A 21,256-nucleotide genomic window follows, 5' to 3' on the forward strand; every position below is an offset into this window, starting at 1 on the left:
GAAGTAGGAGAAAGCACAGAGGTCTGGGATCAAAATGCTAGTAGGTACAGGAGTGAGGTATCACCAGATCTCTGTCACTGGGGCAGACATTGCACAGAGAAGTTTTGATGCCCCATCCCTGGCAGTGTTTAAGGCCAGGTTGGACGGGGCTTGGAGCAACCTGGTCTAGTGGAAGGTGTCCCTGCCCATGTTAGGTTGGGCTGGAACTACATGATCTTTAAGGACCCTTCCAACCCAAACCATTCTATGGTTCTATGATTCTATGATATGGTGGGGAAAAGCTGCGAAGAGCAGTGGAAATGAAGACAAAGAGGCACTGTTTGGTCAGAGAGAGGAGAGAGACACAGTGGAGAAAAAACAAGGGAAAGGTTGACCTGACTGAAATGGCAAAGTGGTTTTGAGTTCTTTCATCTTTCTATTCCCATTCCTTTCACGGCTGCATAGAGCCACGTTTGTATAATGAGGTAGAGCAGTAGTCCCAAACTGGGCCCCAGAAGCCCTTCGTGCCAGCCCACAGAGAGCTGCCGTGTTACACCATGCTGGTTAGCCAACCTGTTTCCAGCTGCTCTATCACAGTAGGAAAGGAGTAGAACACAACAAAAACTTTCCTGATGTGATTTTTCTGCATAAGCCATGCCCTGAACTTGTAATAAGGATGCCATAAGGCATTAAATGCCTGCAGGAGGGGTACACATGATCTCTCTTGAAAGGCAGTCTATACCATGAAATTTTGACTCTGAACACCCTCGTTGGAATGGTGTTAGGAACAGAGGTGAGGGTTTGTTTTTCTATTTAAATGCTTCATATTTATATTGACAATGGGAGCCTGAACATTGTTTGCTTGATAGAAACCCCATGACCTGTGTATGTGCCAGTTGAATCAACTGTGTTACCTAATTAAATGTTTCCTTTAGCTCAGAGCCTTACAAACATTTTAATCGACTGCTCTTAATTCTTTCAAAAACAAAACCAATTTGTCAGCCTCTAGAAGGACAACAGAAGGTTTAATGCAGTGCAGTAAAACTTCTGAATTGTCCTCACACAGCTCCCCATGGGACATCAGCAATCATTACCATCTAATACGTTTCACACCACAGACTGTTTAAAACACAACAGAGAAAGTGCGTGAGCCAATGCAGATCACAATTTAATACTCAACAGGAACAGGGACACAATAAAAGCAGCCTAGACTCTTTTCCCCCACTAGAATACAAGATGTTCTTAAAAACAGAGACGTGGGAAAAAAAAATCACTCTTCTGAGATCAGGAACTGAAAGAAAGAGTCTTCCAACCCCAGTAAGAGCTACACTAGCCTCACCAGCTTTGCACACTCATCCATTAAATGATCTACTTCTTCCCACAAGGAGTGGTTACAAAACCACAGGTCTCTGCATGATCTCTTTTTGATCAATGCCACTCTTCTCACCAGCCTCGTTAAATCCTTATTCTGCTTCCTTCTTTCACAGCCCAGCCTGCCATCACACCTACCCGTCTCAGGCTCTCTCTGGCTGTAGGATCAAGTAGCCAACCCCCTAAGAGTACAGACTATCACCTGAGCAGCACCCAAACTCCTGTCCCTCCTGCCCAAAGTCTGATGGTCTCCCTCCAGGGCCCATGTGACCCATCTAGGAAGTGCAGGCGAGATGCTCACCCTGCTAACATACACCCTACGAGACCTATGTTCCCTTTTCACTTGGAAAAGAACCAACTGCTTCTCAGTTTGCTCTGTTACAAGGACCCGCCACTGCCACCAAAGCCCTGCTGTTAAGTGACCATCTGCCTGCACAGCAAGATGTTTGCACAGCATCTTAAAAAAATATATTCCTCATCTCCTCCAGAGATATGTACCAGACACAAGTATCCTGCATGCAGGGTCTGTTTTGGGGCCCTGAACAGGATCCCTTTGCATAACATCAGTTCAAAACAAGTGCCATAAAAACCTATTTTTTTTTTAACACTTTATTTTTCCTTTAATGATGGAGGTTGCTTAAAATTACTGCAAAAAAACATCCTCGGTTGCTCTTTGAGTTACACTGTGACTTTGATGATACCAGAAAAATGCTGCATGAGAGGTCATACGACAAGAATTTTAAGATCAAGATTTCACCTAAATGTTTCATGGGCCAAATTCAAATTTGGAACCACCTAGTCAAAGCTAACAGGCTGACACCAGGGATACGCTTGTTGCAGTGAGCTTAATGAATATTGGCTAAGTCATTAAGTTTCTTTCTATCCTTGTGGATTTCTCTTTGAAATTTATAACTGAATACCTCAGAGCTCAATTATAGGGTAAAAGAGGCAGGAATAAAAATCACAGCTTTCCTGTAATCAGCCATGTGGGATAGTTCAATCAGAGCCACATTCCCAGTGTCATAGGTCTTTCTTTTTCCTTCCTAGGAATGCTACTCAGAAAAAAACCCATCCCATAAATTCTCGAGTACAGTAACAGAGACTGCATATGAGTTTCTTTTACACAATCATCTGTAAATCACTTGCAAAAGATGAACCCTAGAAACCTGTTCACTTTTTTCCAGAGGGTAACTGCAAACACTGTCAGGTCATCGGAAAGGAAGGATAGGCAGGACTATACTTGGGCTCTGAGCTGTAGCCAAGTCATGAAAAAATCCAATGTGCATCCTCCAAAGGAACACAGCCAGCAGCCAGACAGAAGGCTGTGAGAGCAGTCCTGAAAGTCTCTGCACTTTCACTGTTATCATCATCAAGAGAAATCTGCAAAGATATTTCATTACAAAAGGTAGGAAGTGGTCTCTTTCAGGTTTGTTCTCTTACATTCACACCACATTTTTCCTTTTGCAATATTTTATGTTAATTCATTACCTAATTTCAAATGAATAGAGTAAAAAAGTGAGGAAGAGCCAGAGTACAAGTTCAGTTGTGAAGCTTGGGTTTGCAATTCCAGTGGCTTTCAGTGAGGCTGTTTAAAAAGGATTTTTTTTGTTTGATGAGGACTTGCACTGCTGCTCTACAAAATGTTCTGGTGATCCCACCAAATCTTTCAAGCCTTCTTCTGTTCAGGTGTTGACTGACATTAACTTCTTTATTCTTTCATTTTAAGGACGGTAGGTAGCTTCTACAAGCCACTACATTTATAGTCCACCATAACCTATAATAGGACACAGTGATTTGCAATTTCCCACTAAGCAGATGTAACTATATTTTAATACTTGTCAAAACGTCTGCATGTTTCTATCATAGACGGCAAATTCTATTGTTAGAATTGTTAAGTTTTGTGAATAAATACTTTCTGTTCTGGAAATTATAGTGCTTGTAAAAGCAAAGAATTGTGTCTCTTGGCAATTGCAAGCAAAATTAACTCGCTTTTCTGCAATTATGTGTGTGTACTTGAAACAGACGGGGGACACCATTTGATGTTGATATAAGATGTGCCAGCCTTTGTTTTGGGTTGTAGAGAAAGGCCAGAAATCCAGGGTGGGATTCTAAGTCCAACACATGCCTAAGGTTAAAGGACACAAATATCAATAGTCAGAAGCCATTTATCATGCTAATCCTTCCAGCGTCTCGTGACACCAGCAGGCTCTTCCAGTGGCTACTGCATTTTCCCCTTTAAACTTTTTCCCCTTTAAACTTTAAACACTCTTTACATCTGTTCATTCAGTTTAAACAATTTCCTGTTTTCCTAATAGAGGGAGAACTGATTAGACACAGAACCTATTTGCTGTACTCTGGCCAAAATTGTGGATTGGGTGGTTATTTTTATTATTTCTAGCAGCACTTCTGTAGATCCCATTAATACTGAGGCTCCCTGATACAGCTTTGGCATGTGCAGGAAGAAAACTGAGGCTGGGCAGGAAAGAGATGTAAGGAAGTAACATGAATACATGGCTGGAGCCAGTCGGCCCCAGTCTGACTCTGCACCTGCTTGGAGATGATGGGACAAGAGCCAGCTCCAACCTGGAAGCAGTCGCTGCGTGTTAAATGAGATAACCTGCCCCACAGGCAGGCAAAGTGTGCTAGTGCAGACACAGTGCTGTGCTGACACAGCCTGGTGGCTTCCAGGCATCAGTCAGCTCTGGTCCACCAGCCACAGCCTGGCACTGTGCCTGTCACACCATACCTGTGGTCCAGTTGTGGCCTGAAGCTCACACAATTGTGCCAGAAGCAGAGTATCTATGTCTCTTGCCAGTCTGCATCCCCTGCATCGTCTCCATCCTCCTCAGCATTTCCTGCGTCCCTTTCCACAGCCTACTCCTGTCATCTTTAGTTTTATTTCAATTGAGGAAAAGCTCTACAACCTAGTGCACTGAAATGAAGTTTAAGTGGTGTCTCACAGCGTCCTTCAGCAGAGGACACAGGCCTGACTGCTGGACCATGCACCCAGCAGACACGTCTCTGGCTTCCTGTGAGTCATGCCAGGCAGTGACTGCTCTTACGCAGACCAGGCTGATTTTCAGTTTTACCCTACCCTTCTGTTTATTCACAGATTTAATTTGCATGTAAGCAACTGCAGTGCTTCTCAAAAGACAGCTGAGGACCAGGACAGTCTCCTGTAGCAGCAGAAGCAGGGCTTTGGCATGCAGCAGGAAGGAGACGTGGCAGTGGGTCTAAGAAGTGCATAATGTTTGGAGTTTGCACCACAGACAGAGCTGACAGCCAGCACTGACTTCGCCTCCTCCCTCTTGCAAAGCAGGGCAAAGGAAAGCACCTAATCAAATGAGACCTGCTAAGGGGGTCAAATCCAAGAGGAAAAGCTGAGCTCTTCTCCCCAGGGTTTAAATCAGATGGTTCTTTAAGGGAAATGCTAATTGCAGACCCTGGCCCTACCAGACTGCTCTGCCCTGGGGGTGAGCCCCATATCCAGCCTCCACAGTGGGAGTGCAGGCAGGGAGCAAGGATGGACTACAGCCCAGTTTCAGTGCTTTTTCTCAAAACAAAGAAAACCACCAAGCTTAACTTGCTCAAGTAAGAACAGATTGAATTCTATTTCCCTTAATACAGAGGGAAAAATAATTTTAAAAGCCAGTTCATGTTGGGGGCTTGAAGTTGTGAGTGGGATGACTGGAGCCTTTCCTCCCTAGACCTTACTTGTGATGTGCATGGCCAAAAATGAGGGCACAGCCAAAAGGAGACTTTCTCTGGCTGCGCTGAACTGGACTAGTTCTGGTCTATCAGTCTGGAGTATCTCCTATGCCTGGTTGCGTGGCTGCTATATGCGGGACACACATTGCTCAGAACAGAACATCAACTAAATAGGCCACAGACATCACACAGACAAACAGTATTTCACCATTCATTGTGGGTGAAGCCCATGCTCTCAAAATAATACCAGGGATATGTTTTATTAAACGCTAATTGTAAAGGAGTCTTTCCCATTGTACTGTGCCATTACACACAATGTCTCCAGTTCACAAGTCAATAGAGTGTATCAGTACTCACTGGTGGCTTCTTTGCACTCCCTTGCAGTAATAGACAGGCAGCAGGGATATACTAAAAGACCATGCACTAGTGTGCATTGTGGCACTCATAGAATAACATATCCACAATTTGAGGCATATAGAACGTGACTGTCCCTCCCTCTAGGCTTTCAGGCACTGAAAACAGTCCCTTTGTTGTTTAAAGGTCTTATTTTTATCCAGGATCTCCAGACAATAATGACCGCCACACAGCAAAAGACGCACATGTACAAACATTGATTCATGGAAATGGAGTTAGGCTACCACTGTGCCCATTCACAGAGATCTGGTAACACAGCTCACTAATGACTAAACAGCTGTTTATCCACACTGACTGCAAGAGCAGCCCAAGCAGCTTTTGCACTTACATGATACAAAAGGGAAAATCCGAAATGGTCTTAAACCTGCCAGACTGGGTCCTACCTTTTCCTGAAGGGAAGAAGCAATCCATCTCCACGCTGCTGCGGGAATGGGAAATGCAGAGAGCGCTGCTGGGGACCAGACCCTCCTGAGGGGGGCTCCGCTCCGTGGTCCGGACCAAACACCAGCCTGGCCGTTCGCTTGGCCTCTCCAGCAGCTCCACCGTCTGCCCCACCTGAATGCTCAGCTCGGTGCTGTGGCCTGCGGTGAAGTCCTGGAGCACCACCGTTAGTTCACACCCTCCAGACAACTGCCCAGGTTCAACAGGGAAAAAAAAGAACAGGAATAGAAGTTAGGGAGGGCAGGATGAAGGCAATCATCTTTGCATCATATTTACACTGGCAAAGACAGGATTTGTCTTCCTTAGAAGCCAAGTTAATCATTTCTTTTGTCAAAGTTCAACATGTTGTGGCCCTGTTTTCCTTTACTTCTTATTGATTCTGCTGGGCTGAAGTGAGATATCAAAGCTACCCACCCAGTAAACTACTGAATGCTAGCTGTGGGTCGGTTTTCTAGCTGTGACTGCTCATCAGAAACCTTGCTTTTTTTTCTTGCTTTAGTTTCTGGGGTGACTTTTTAGACTGGCAATAGCCCAGGCTGCCTCTGTGCTGTGCCTCATGGCAGGACAAATTCCAGCTCACCTCTCTACAGCATGAGATAGACACATTCCCACATGCTACCACAGTAGTGAGGGAGCAGATACATTTTATTCTTTTGCAAGACAAGAAACATGCCCTCATCTTCCCAAACTTGCTTTAGGGACCTCTTGGGAGACTAGAGAATCCTGAAGGGATTCAGATCAGAAAAGCTCCTCTCATGCTCTCTGATGGAAAACAGAGGTGTAGATATATAAACGTAGAGTGATTGATTATGTGCTAACTTCCAGGATTTGTATCTAAGAATAAATGTATCGTCTTATTTCCGTACTGAGTGCGGGCAACCTGCTGCTTTTCTTCAGCCCCACACTCTGCTCTGACTCTCGATGAACAATTCTGGTGTCTGTTTAAATCATAGCCTCTATATAACCAGAGACTGGATATATAAGCACTTGTGTATACAGCAGAACAAAACAGAAGAAGTGATTGCACAAGCAGCAGAGGTAACAAAGCTTATTTTTTTACAGGTTTTGGATCTCAGAGTTGGATTCTTTGGTGTCTTAAAAGGTGTGATCACAAATTTAAGTTTTTCTGGTGTGAGGAATCTTTCTTAATGTTCCACTGCAATGTGGATTTCTTGGTGTCTGCCTCTCACTAGGGACCCTCCTTTCAGTATTCCTCCTGAACGTGCTGCTTGCTTCCCTGAAGCATGCAGGGATTTTTGTTGTCCTTATTCCAGTGTCAAGTCTGATGAAATTATTTCACTAATGCAAAAGTTATCATGACAATAGTAAATAAGCTGCTCCAAAACCAGCGTAATACCATACATCTCATTTTCTTAGAATATGAGAGTAAACCCAAGCATATTATAAAATGTTTTTAAAGAAACAACTAGTAAATCCAACTGAATTGGGAGAAATTTTGTAAGATGCTGAGTATCTCTGTGGAAACTGGGATCTATTTATCAGCTTAAATGGGGGAAATCTTGAGGAAAACCCTCATCTTTACAGACTACACTCTTCAGCTGGTACAATCTCAAAATCCCTTATCTTAGCCCAAACAGCCCTGAATGCACACTCCTGTGGAAACAGCCTGCCTCCCCACTCAGTGGCATAGGGGTTTGTGTGTCCGATGCAGGGGTGAAAGAAATTCCATTCATGGGGTGAACATTTACAATTACAGAAAGGGGTCAGTGGACAAGGACTGGTTCTCACCTGTCCTGTGTCTCTGCCGTAGACGAAATGCTAGATTTGGGGAAGAAGAAGGAAATATTTCTCTGAAAGATTATTTGTAAATAAACAGAAAACACAAACAAAACAAACCATGGCAGCTGTTCCAGGCCATTCAGACAAAGTGCTGGCATTAATCCTGGCAGAAGGAGCTCACTGGGTCGACGGAAGTGCACAACAGATCAGTTTATCACCTAGCTATGCAGTTTATCAGCAAACTCACCATTCGTCACACTGACATAATCTCCCCATAACTGGAGTACAAACATTCACACGTATGCTAAGTTATTGCTGTAATATTTGCTGAGGGTTTTTTTGCCATGGACTAATTTGAGGAGTAGGAAATCTTTCTGATCCAATATGGTATCTGACTTAGTGTGGTATGAGATATTTAAGACACAAGAATAAAACTGATAGCTTCTTGGTAAATACACTGACAAATCTTATCAAATGTGATGAATGTCCCCTAATTCTTCTACTAGTCCATGCTAGGTAAATTTTCTATCCACCACATTATGCTATATATATTTTATCTGAAAATAATTAACTCTCCTTCTTTTAGGAGAAAACGTGAATACCCTCTGTACCTACTTTCCCAGAAGTGTATTTCAAGTATCTACATGCCCTGCACTCGAGTACCACTAGGTGTCCGTGTTTTCCATCACACAGCAAGCTAATTTGCTATAAAGAATTAACTCTCATTTGCCTTCAAAGTGCTTAACCACGTATGATGTGCGGTGTCTGGGCATGAAGGAGCTGGTTCAGACAGGATTCCAAGACCCACCACTTCCAATGATATAGGCAGAGTATGTTCAGGAATATTAAAAAAAAAAAAAAAAAAATTCTTCAGACGGTTTGTGTTAATTTTTGAAAAATAAGTGATTTTTATTGCTTAAGAAGGAAAGGTGAAACAGCCCTGAAATATTCCAGGCAAAAAGGCCTAGTGAAGGCTGCACCTAAATTTGGGAGTAACAAGGTACTTCCCAGGGAGCATCAGCCTAGGAAGTGCTCCCTGCCTGCAATGCTGCCCTCCCCACTGTGAGCTGAGGGGCAGCTAACCTCAAACAAGTCTATAGCAGACCTTTGTAAATTGCTTCTCAAATAACTCAACATCTGTGGTGCAAACAGATGCTTTGACTGGGGCAACACCTGTAAACATTATCCCAGAGGAAGTAGGTGTGCTCCGTGACCCTCAGGTACAATCTAGCCCTGAGCTCCTGTTTTCTCTGATTCATTAAAAATAGTGATTTAATATAATGAGAACTGGAAGCAAACATCCCTTCTAGGAGCTGCTTGGCACCCGGTGTGATCAAGCTCTTCCTCAGCAGGGGAGATTCGCACACACATTGGCTTTAGAAGCCCACCTTTGATGTGTGAGGGGGGGAGCTAATCTCCCTCAGTCCCCTGGAAGCCATTTGAATTTCTATCACCTGCTCCTCCAACATCCTCAGGATGGAAAGATGGACTGAGGCTTCCCCAGGCTCCAACTTGCTGGTTGGTGGCAGTGCTAAAATAACACATTTTCAGGGAAAGGCCCCCTCTTTGGCAGGAGGAATTAAGCAGGTTCCCTGTTACAGGTGCAGGTGGTAGGTGCAAGCAGTTAGCTCAGGCAGGGGCCCATAGATCATTTTTAGGTGCCAGCCACAAAGAACTGAAAAGTAGCTCCTTCCTTTAGCCCAAGGACTTCCAAGTATTTGACATGTCTCTTCTGTGTCTTACGTATCACCATACCACAAACAACATTCACTTATCAAATTAACCCACAGCAAAATAAACTCTCTAAAAAGCTATATAATACTAATACATATACAATTTGTAAGTCACTGAGGAATAATGCAAATACATCTGATTCCCGATGACAGAAATCCTTTCACCTATGAAGTGATCCCTCAAGCTATTAGTTACTTCATTTGTTTTTAAAGGGTAGATTTCCAACCCCAGAGAAGTGCATGGGAGCATGCAAATTGGGCTGCTAGTTTCTCACGTATATTGCATTTAGTTTGCAAAAAGAAAGAAAATAGGTAATTCCTTTAAAGTTGAACTTCATAGGTAAATGGCTGCATGTTTTAACATGTAATGGTCACTTTTATTATTCCTGTGATAAACCCCACCATTAAAGCCACTGACTGGATACATTTAAAACCCAGACAGCAGTCTAAGCTGTGTATGGCACAACAAGATCATGGAGACACATAAAAATAAAAATAACAATGCAACATGCCTTTGCAGAGCACAAGGCATAACTGAAAGAACTGACACAGGGACAAATCTAATGAATTACACAGCAAGCAATAGCCTTTAAATCAGGAAGAAAAGGAAATAGTAGAAGCAAATAGCAAAATGTAATGAGGAAGCAGGAAGGTCCCAGGCAGTCTGAAGTGAATGTGCGGTATGTCCTGTGATAAGCTAGCAGGAGCCCCAGCCAGTCTCCACAGCGCCTGCCTCCAGCAAACCATCTCCCATCATCTGCGTTCACTTGTTCCTGGGCTAGGAAGCATCACTGTACATTCAGTGTGTGTGCATTTTCATCAGGATGTTCTACACATATCAAATCCGAGCCAGAACAGAGCCCTGCCCTGTGCCACAGTGCAGGCAGGGACCCAACTGCGTAGCCACTGAAAACTCCCCTCTACCACAGGACACTGCTCACAAACCTCTGAGCATCGATCAGAGCAATTTATGTCAGTTATGCCACGGACTCTGGTGCATGAGTTTTGTCATGACTTAGATGAGCCTTTTTGCTTCTGGAAACCAACCGAGTGCCCATCAGCTGTGGGAGGGTGAAGTGCAAGCAGCCAAAATGATCCCAGGTGTGGTCATATACTGCTGCAGGGGCACCCAGGCTGCTGCTCCAAGTGCAGGAGCCAGCTCAGTTCCAGGGACCAGCAGGTACTAGTGCAGGATTACCCTGAGATGATCTTTCCGGTATCGTAGTACGTGTGCATGGCCACCGCTGCATCTGTTCAGTTTTCAGCCACAAAGCAGCAGCCAGAGGAAGCAAGGCTGAACACCAGAGGCATATTGACCATTATACTGCAGATGGAAAACACCTATCAGGTCACAGGCTGTTCTTCCTTTCCTCTAAAATAGATCTTCAGTAGTACTAAATCTACTCCAGTTGAAAGGAAAGTGGGAATGAATAGTTCTCTTAACAGGGTGAGCAGGGATTTGGGAGATGAATGTCTGAAGAAAGTCTCCTACACCACTTCTTAAATGGGTATCTAAATGGTATATTCTGCAAATCGCAATGGCTTTCACAGTGGTTCTAAAACATGAATGCAAGATCTGAGAGGCAGAGAACCAGTAATAGTGATACCATGGCAGTTGTGTCAGCATAAGTGAATAAATGCCAGCTGCCCTGGCAAATGTAGCAGGCGTTTCAATTTTCTGTTTCTACAAGGATGCAAAATACTGGGGTGCTTGGTCTTCCCTCCTGTTGCACAGCACCATAATTAAGGTTTTAGTCCTTTCATAATTAATGTCTTAAGCCTGCTTCCAATTTCCCCTTCATTATATTTTTCAATCATAAAATCATGTTCAGAAGCAGAACCAGCAGTGCACAGCATCCACAGATGTAGGTAGAAACCAGTATATTTCAGGTAGGTAAGAAGTTGTTCATTCTGCAGTACAAATCTCTAGACAACATATGATTTGCAGTCAAAGAATCAGCAATGGAAAATGAACCTGTCAGGGTCAGAAGAGCTTCTCAGTGTATTTAAGTATTTTGAAATATGCCGACTTTGTTGTAGAAATCCACACTAGCTGCTTATTTACACAGATTCATTAGGACACAGAGCTCTGCTAGTTTAAACAAAGCATTCTGTGCAGTGTGTCACTGTGTCCCTAATATAAATTGCTAGTTTTCTGTTGCTTTTAGGCTTTCTGCCCATCTGGTTTTGGATGACAGCCAGTTTTGGACAGAAGCATTTAGTCACCATAAACAGCCTATTTCAAGTGGGTGAGAGAGGCAGTGGGAGCAAGAATGGGATTTGCATTCTTACCAAGATATTCAACAAAGTGAATAAAACCACTTAGACGTTGAGTTTTTCTGAAGTAGATCCAGGAGCTGTCACTCTAGCTGGGGGACAGGCATGAGAAATCTTATCCCCTGCAGAGCTCTCTCTGAAAATTTCTGTAATTTTGTAGAGATTTTCTTTCTACTGGGAGTTTAGAGAGAGGTATCAAATTCGGAAGACGACTGAGGAATTTCAGTTCTAGAGAATTGCTTTGGTTTTCTTACTTTGCAACAGGCTCTGTTTGGAGCGCAGGCACTGAGTCACGCATGTTCTTCTCTCTAATGCCTCTGCAGCTCTAAAGGATGCTGAGCTTAGAGCTGTGGCAATTCTGGTGGATGCTTCATTGCATGAGTATGGAGGTGCTTGTATGGGGACAGACTGTATTTCAGGAGCTATGAGGTAAACCAGGAATATCCTATTATGGTCAGCAGAATTGCTCCGAACTGAGTTCAGAAATTTGGAAATACCTAACTCATCTCTGAGCCTTTTTTAGTCCTTAGGCCCCTCTACCCAACTTCCATTAAGATGGAATTGGTGCTTCCCGCTCTTTCTGTTTTATCTGACAGACCAGAGGGGATCACTGCTCGAGCTTCACAGGAAAGTCTCTTTGTATTTAAGCAATTTCCCTGCTCATGGCAGGGGGCTTGGAACTAGATGATCTTAAGGTCCTTTCCAACCGTAACTATTCTATGATTCTATGATTCTAATTAGTCAGACACATGGCTAGGATAATGGTGACATGCTGTAGCCCAAATGTACCATCTTTGTTCTTCTCACCAAGGAGATAAGAGAGGCACCTGGATGTGCAGAATTCTGTAAGTCAAGACACAGTAAGTTATTCCACAGCAGGAAGTAGAGACAGAGACGGCACGTGGTACATAGAAATATGCTAATGGAAAGAAAATCTGGTGTTATGGTCTCAAATAGCACATACCTTTCCCATCCAGCACCTCTTGCTGGATTCCCTGCTACACAACCATATCCTAACTCTGCTGGATTTTGGACTCCGGCATATGCTGACATCTGCGGAACAGCTTGAATGGAGCTGTCTGAGGATTTCTGGAGCCTTTTATCCAGAAAGTAAAACTAAAGTCAACCCAAATTAAACAGCACACCCAACTATAAAAAATGCTTTTGAAGATAAAGATGACCACGCTTACTTTGTTTCACCCAACAAATTGAATCAGAGCATCAGTTCGGTTTTGATCCTATAAGATTGAAAGTTTCCTCATGGCATTTGTGTTAGAGAGCTGCTGCCCAAATTCCATTCCTTTCCCTTCCCTGGAGAACCACAAAATGGAGCAGATATCATCTGTGTTTCCTCAGTGACGCAGAGCCAGCACAACTGGCTCCAAAAACCTTTGCTGACAGTGTTGCAGGGGGGGAGACAGGCAGATGGATGGAACCCTCTAATGTAAACCTCTACCTGCTGCTTTTCACAGCCACAAGGTGTTCTAAACTAACCCAGGGTTAATAAAAGCAGAAGAATAGATTGAAATCAGGGAGTACTTGACTAAGTTGCTTTCTTTCATATGCCCAGCACAGTCTGAGCAAAGCAGACAGTCTTGACCTGGGAGGTTGAGAGTTTCAGTCAACAGATGATCCACCAAACATTAACTCTCAAGACACTGCTAGCAGGTACACAGAATCGTGTATTCTGGCCAGGAACTCTGTGGAAGATCTTCAGGCACAAACAGCACAGCTGAAGTGTACACAGTCAAAGGTCTACACAGCTGATGAGTTCTAAATAGAAATAAAAATAGAAACTCAGCTGCCTGCATCACATACCTGGTGCCACTGAAGAAGGAGAATTCAAGTCCAGCAGAAGTTTTAGAAAGAAAAACGACAAGCATGTGAGCCCTTGCAAAGCGTGGGTGATGTGCATATCTGTCTTTACCTAACTGGAGCATTCTGTGCGGCCAGACTTTTGAGAAGGGAAGAATCAAAAACTCTTCTAGCAGCCTTGTTCCCTCCTCAGTGTTCCCAGCTGAGCAGGCCTCCCACTATCTGCTTGCTATCAGAGAACCTACAGCTTCCCTGATATCAACATCAGGGAATGATGAGCATCTACAGGCCCCAGATTAGCCACCTCTGCTTTTAAATTACACTAAAATAAAAATAGTTACCTGAAGAACAATGGCTCAAAATAACCAAAGGAGAGACCTCAGACTGATGCCCTCTTGGGAAGGAAGCAAATGATACTCAGAGGAAAAGCACAATAAGATCACCCTGGGGATGCTTTAGAACTAAGCAGATCTCAGTTTGTACATTGGATCAAATTTGCTTGATACAGATATCCTCAGATTTTATTTCCTTTATAATCTGGATAATTATTGTAGACAGGTATGCAGCTGTCTGAACAGTTACACTTCTAATGGAGTTATAAGAAGTAATATAATTTCAAACAATACCTGCAACAGATCTCCCTCCCTTTGTCAAATAAAAAGCACACATTCCCAAGACAAGCAGCTGTAGACTGCTTCAAAGCTACATTATCTTACTATGGTACTGTTGTAAGAAGCAAGTTCTTGAAGGCAAAGAAGGGATAATCTTATACACTCTTCTTTACCTCTGCTAATGTGCGGGGATCAGAATTTAGTGGCTAAGTACCACTGTGTTTTAGACACATCTAAGCCTGATTACATTAGATAGATACCCTCCCTAGTGGACAGCCATGCCCAGCTCCCAGCACTGTCATGAGCAGCAGGCAGAGCTGATGGTAGGATCTGCCTTCCTGTGTCTCAGCCCACCCCAACTCCAGTGATGCCCGTTCATCACAGACCCTCTGCTGATCTTCACTGACCTGCCTCAGGTGCTCTGGACTCTCCTAAAACACAATGGCCTTAGCAGTGAAGGCTGTATCTCTGAAGGCAACATGGATGAGGAGCCCAGCATAAAGAAATGAAAAAGCCTGCACTGATGCTTGGTAGCGTCATAGGAAACCACAACACTCCTCCTTCAGGGGTATTAGCTCCTCAAAATGGCTAAGAATCAGAACAGAAAAACCAAAAACACAATGAAGAATTTAGAGTATCCCCTGATGTTTTTTCCCAAATTGCTGAATTCACAGAACAGATGTTTTACATAAAACTGGTTTTCTTCTTAATTGGGGGAGATTATTCAAACTATGTCTATGCCATATGGTCCTGTAAGTCTGACTACCCTTTGCCATTGCTGGAGAGGCTAGCTTGGCATCCCTCTCCTTTTCCAAGTCATTTCCTTTTTACAGATATAATAGCTGCTATTTTTCTTTTTTATTGTTGGTCCCTAGGTCCCATTACTATAAATCAGGGCCTTAGGTCCAAAATTAACTCAAAGGTGGATTTGGATAAGTTACTTTTAATGATTTTCAGTAGTAGGTTGGTCTAACAGAACATAGAGGGAAATGCAGATTTGAGATGACAGAAAACACATCCGGAGGAATGATGACAGTGAGTAGTGTTCATCTCCAATACTACTCACTGGAAGGAAGACCTGGTCCCAGCTGGCACTTTTCCTGCCCCTTTTCCACTTGCAGGTGTCATACTGCAGAGGGGGATTTTTCAGGGGGATTTAGTGCATACTAGGAAAACCAGGGCAGGTTACTGACATGACTGTTAGACAGCACCATGTGCCAGGCAGGCTTCAGGCTGAAAGAATGTGTGATGGCTGAGGGTGCTGCTCTGCCCCAACACTGCACTGAGCAGCATGTGGCTGGGCTCAGTGCAGCCTGGCTGTCTAGTGCCTATTTCTATTGCACCCAGTGCAGTACATGATTTTTCATCAGTTGAGAGTGATAATGCTTCTGGTAAATTTAAAGCACACTTTAAGAGGCTGGGGCTGCAACATAAACTTCAGACGCTGTTTGGATGAGGTGGTTGCAGTTAGCATGATAGCAGTTGGAAGCAGCCAGGCAACCCCACAAACCCTTCTCTCTCTCCCGCAAGCTGCTTTCTCTAAGGCCTGAAGTTTACTGGCTGTTATGTATGTCTCCTGCTCAGTGTTGCCATTAACCACTATACAAAAACAATCCATTGCTGCTGCAGATAGGCTGCATGGGTAAACTCTGTTTGAAGCAACGCCCACCTTGAACAGGAGAGTCTGCAGAACTGTTGCATGCCCATACCCTCAGTCAGTGTGGCACTGTGGAAAAGGGAACTTGAGGGAGATGATTACTTATTTTTGAGTCCTCCCTATTGCTTACCTTGTCCATTGAACCCACTGATCCATTTCAGCATTGCTGCATCATCTTCAGCCATCACAATGGGTCACAGCTTGAGTCCTAACAGTTAAATCCTGGGGCTTTCTTTCTCCTCTCCATAATACCGCTATTTACTTGAGGTGACCTCGTTTGTCAAGTGATGTAACAGGGTGCCTGATCGAGCCTGGCACATCTAAGCAGATGTTTTCACAGAAATGGCATTATGAAATGAAAATACTGCCTAAAACCTGAGCAGCACAAGAGATTACAATGGCCTTTATGCAGATCAGCTTACCTAAAACAGCATTGAAAGGCCTTTGGCTGCCGCCGTATGCTTCCCTTTTTAAAATGAAAGACTGTTGCTTGTACTACTCTAATGTGACTCCCAAAGGAACCAGCAGCTACAGGTTTTGAGTTTTATCATTCTTGGCCTCTCTGTTTGACAGAGTTGGCTGGAGCACGGCCGCAGGACTCTTCTCCCATGAAATTTACTTCTTTAACTACAATAACAAAAAATGGTTACACACTTTTTTTTGTGTGTGTTTTGTTTTAGTTTCTAACAAGGCAATAAATTCTATTTCAAACAAGAATATAAATCGAAAGAATTTGATAGTCGATCTGACTTGCTTTGTTTCAACACTCATTGACTTCACCACCTACATTTGCTGTCACATCACACTATCAGGCAGGGCTAAATATGGATCAATGAAGTCCAGCAGAAACAAACAGAAGATTGACAGGAGCCTGAAAGAACTTGCTGTGTTCATTTATCAAAGGATGAGCAGAATAGTAAGATCTACTGATAAGCACATGCACATTCCCAGCTCCTGCTGAATTTTTTTTTACTGGAGACACTTAGACAAAATCCTCCGCCCTATGCAACCACTGTTACATGTAAATGGATCCTGAACGAGTATGTCCATTTCTGTTCTTGCTAGACTCAGTTCAATCAATAGAGGCCTCGGTTTTCAAAGACAGATGCCTATGTTTATCCACAACACTCATGCATGTGTCCTTTTGTTCCCCCAAACCACATTTCTCTTTTACCCACAACACATGCAGACAAGGGAGATATGAACTAAGCTTAAGACATCCTAAGGGTATTTGACAACATGAAATGCAACAGTGTCCAGAATAAACAACAAATTTTGGTAGCTGAGTGTAAAATTTTCAGCATGAGCTCCAGGCACACTTAATGTTTGACATTACCATATCCTATGCGTCTCTAAAGCCATGTGGAGGACATATTCAGGGCAGCTCAATTAGAGAGCTACTGCTGTGGATTTCAGAGTCACACAGAAGGGACAGAGCCTGAAGGCAGTGAAGTTGAGGGTGAATTGGGCATTTACTTCCTCTGGGTTTCTTTTGAAAATCCTAGGCGAAATCTCTACCTTATGCTTAATCGGCAAATCTAAAGATATGTGCTTAGGGGAGCTACATTTGGGTTTTTTGGCTAGTAACTGGGAAATAAAATGTGTAAGAAATTCTTTTGCAGAAGGACAGTGAATGCAGTGGATCTGACAGTGAATCTGACTTGCTTTGTTCCAGCTGGAACAGCAAAGGATTTTGTGCCATCCTAACTGCAGATGAGGGATGATGGGAGCCCATGGATGGAAGGATAGAGGCACTGGAAAAGTATAGGGCTGTGCCAGAACTGGGGCAAGACAAATGACAAATCAGGCGCCTGGGCAGGAACAAAATAAAATAGTGCATACCAGCAGTGGCAACTAGCCAGGCCAACGAACAACCTTTGCTGTTGATCAGCACTTGTAACAAAACAGAAAAATTCCAATAAAAAACCTTAATTCACTTGGAGGGCAATAATTTCTCAAACTGCATAACAGAGAATCCTAAAATGAAATAAGAAATGATTAAACTTTGCTGCACTTCCTTAAACTCCATTTATTACTAATTGTTAACATACACAGCCTGCCTGCCATCCTTGTGTTTGCATGCTATTAACATCATATTATCACACCTACTTAAACCGAATACACAACAGGACACTTCTTTGGCTGAATATCTCCTTTTCCAGTCAGATTACGTTCCCTTAATAAATTCTGTTTCACTAATTCAACATTTCTATCCACTTTCCAGCTAGAAGGGCTTTAAAGAAAAGGCAGTGACTGAGAAAAAAAATCAGGAAAATGTGGGGCTATTCTTTTTGCCGAAGTTTTTCTCCTTTTTAGAAAAATCCCCGGATTGCAGAATTTAAAAAGATAGTTTGGCACAGAAAACTTTAAAGAAAATTAGACGGGTAAATGGACATTTCATTACTCTAACAAAAGTCTCTTTCGTGCTCCCCCCTGAATTTACAGAATTTGATTCAAGAGGCACAAACTATAGGTCTAATTCAGGAGAACACCCACACGTATGCACAAGCTCAGTAAAAATCAATAGGACTTAAATTGTAAATTGTGTTCTTTTGTGAGTCAGGACTGATGTGAATACTTGCAATCAGGACAAAACAAGAAGCAGTCCATAAAAATGAAGCAGCATTTAAGTATTCAGTAAGATCATTTGATCACATCATTCTGCAGTATCTCACAGGGTGGGATGCTATTATATTTCTGGAAAGAGGGATGCGGGACACTGAGAAATAAGTGACTTGGTTCCATTTTCCGCCTCTATTTATTTTCTCTGTGTTACACAAAGCACATGGCATCTTCATTATAGAGACCATAGTCACGTCTTATGGATATGGGATGATGAAGACAAAAGGAACACCTTTCAAACTAGACCACAGATTTTGTCATGTCTCAGCTTCCCTAACAGTGGTAGTAAGAACTTTTGAGTCTTATTTCAAGACTGTCTATAAAGTCTTTTTCTTGTCTTGCAGCCACTAAGTCACAAATAAAATCATATTATACTATGGTGACTTTAGATCACATGGAAGATCTTTCTGTCAGTCTGAAATTACCAGTAAGGGGTTTAAAAATAATGAAGGGGAGTTTACAATGTTTTCCAAACTGAAGCTGAAGAGAATTACAGCTCTTCATAGATACTTCCAGAGTATTTACACATACTCACCACAATGGCAATAGTACTAATGTAGCTTAACCTTATTTCTTTCACATTATGGACAATTTCATCTTCTACAGAAAACAAAACGTTTATCATCTAGTTTTACTTTTTCTACCTCCTTCAAACTTGGCAGCCATTTGACACCATCTGTCTCTATTAGGATGCCCTGGGTTATCAACTAACCAGTTAATTCATTGGCTATTTGGAAAATTAAAATCCCAGATCTCTCTTGCAAAGATTTCTACAACTCACTTGCTCCACTACATACATTTGGTTTGTATTTGTATAGTAATGTCATTTACATTGGCTGACTCCATTTTCCTTTTCTGATCACTATATGTCATGTTATGCTATTCTTTTCTCAGCCTTAATTCCACTTTGCAACCCAATATATTTGACATCATCATCCATATCAGGCTTTTCTTCTCCTCTTATAAGCTGTATGATAGGAAATATTAAGTTTCGTGCATATCGTTTAGCAATAACAAGGGATCACTTTAATTTATTTGAATTAATAAGTTACCATAGACAAGAAACGCAACTAATATAAATTCATGCTTTAGCCATGGTGACAGAAACTGCATCAGCTATTGGCACATTGCAATTCATTAAATGATTCAGAGTCTTCTGCAAACACATCATCTATGATTTTGCTAGTCAACATGAACAGTTCAACGAAAATTAACCGCTTCCCCTGCTAACACATTTTCCTTGTGAAAAGAAGCAAGCTTATTTTTAACGGAATTCTTAAAGCATTTTTTAATGACTAAAAATGGGAAGGCAGTCACAAAAGCAACACTGAATGAAGTGAAAAAGTGATCTAATGTGATTTTGCAAAAATAAAAAGTAGCCAGTCAACAACACAACACAAAAACATTACAGTAAAAAATGGTAGGAAAATAGTAATTCCCAGAATGGGCTACAGCTTATTGCTGTGTATCTACAGCTATAGAAGTGTTGTAACCAATACAGGTTTGATTTTTGCTTTTTACAGAAGTGTTTCTAAAAAGTTCTTTTGGTAATCACTAGCAAAACCTTTAATCTCAAGCAAAGCAAATACACTGAAGGAATTGGGTGCTGCTCTTCTGAGGTACAAGTCTGCTTTCACCACCCTCCAAAAGAATACCCCGGACAGGAGAGTTTATAGAATGGCATTGCATGAACTAATGCCTCTTAGCTGGATTTCTTTGCAGGTGAAAGCTCCAACACCACCTGCTCACAGTACGAATCTGCTACAGCTCAGGAAAACTGCCCTGGGACTTGAATAACACTTTCTAAACCTTCACCCAAAGTTGTTTAGAATCAGGGATGGAAAATGTAAAAGGCAACATACCTTCCCCTCTGGCAGTTCAACAGGTGTGTGCTACATTAACTAACCCTGTCACTGTGCCACTGCCACCTTGACGTCACTGTTACTGGGCTGACAAAAGGTTTCCATGACAAATGAGAAAGCTGATCTGTTATCTCCCCTTTGGAGGAAAACGAAATGCCCTCTCTCCCATATTCTGCTAGCACCACCCATCTTGTTTTTGGCACGTAGCACAGAGGGTGCGCTTTTGTGATTGATTTAGATTTCCCTCTGCTCTGGAAAAGAGAAGCCACATCGTTTGCTTTTTTTCCCCTAAGTTAAAATAAAGGGTGTCACCCTCATCGCATTGTGATCCCACCCACCTCACCCACAGCACGTTCTTTGCAGGCACGTTGACTACCATGCTATAAAAGAGAACAGATAACACTGAAAGAGGACAAACTTTGAAGCAATGAACAAAAACACTATTAAGACATTTGATTCTCTTCTTGGCTATGATATATTACGTCCACTAGCAGGCATGGCCCGTAATATTTTGCAGATGTTTGAAACATCTCATTTTGAACTTTGCCTAAGATTAGAAAGAGATCTTGTCATGTATAAATAGCAGCTGCAGAATAAAATGGGGTTGCCTTCCTAATGTGACAGAAACATTCATCCTAGCCTTAAACAGGGAGGACTGTTTTATATTCTGTAAATACTGAGGAAGCTACATTTTTGTGCACATGCACCCACACATTACAAGTTTTATATGTGTCTAATCTGCAGCAACTGACATGAAATAACCCCAGTGGAAAAGGCTGACCCAGCTGCCTGAACGCTGCTTAGGTTTTCACTACAGTTTACCCCAGGCCTAAAGCCCACCACAAGCAGGAGAAGGCCAGACTAGATTAGCCATGAACACCAGGTTACCAAATTTGCAGGTCCAAATTTAGTTATTATTATCATTACTATTCTCACTAGAACCTAGCAGTCCTCAAAGAGGATCATGTCCTGGATATGGAAACAAAACCAAAGAGTCTTCAAGGAGCAACAAAATACGTTTCCCTA

At 42.5% G+C, this 21,256-nt stretch overlaps 1 protein-coding gene across 1 annotated transcript in view; it reads right to left on the reverse strand.

Annotated features, from left to right (window-relative positions):
* Positions 1-5,855: 5,855 nt before the first annotated feature.
* The window catches only part of LOC104409059 (kalirin), a gene marked incomplete at its 3' end in the record, with an annotated part of 77,605 nt that continues 62,204 nt past the window's right edge, over positions 5,856-21,256 (reverse strand). Inside the window, exon 21 of the mRNA XM_010018838.1 lies at positions 5,856-6,102. Within this exon, the coding sequence (XP_010017140.1) occupies positions 5,856-6,102 (247 nt within the window). The remainder of the gene's footprint in view (positions 6,103-21,256) is intronic.

The sequence above is a fragment of the Nestor notabilis genome, unplaced genomic scaffold (assembly GCF_000696875.1).
Source record: "Nestor notabilis isolate BGI_N333 unplaced genomic scaffold, ASM69687v1 scaffold32777, whole genome shotgun sequence".
Taxonomy (NCBI): Eukaryota; Metazoa; Chordata; class Aves; order Psittaciformes; family Psittacidae; genus Nestor; species Nestor notabilis.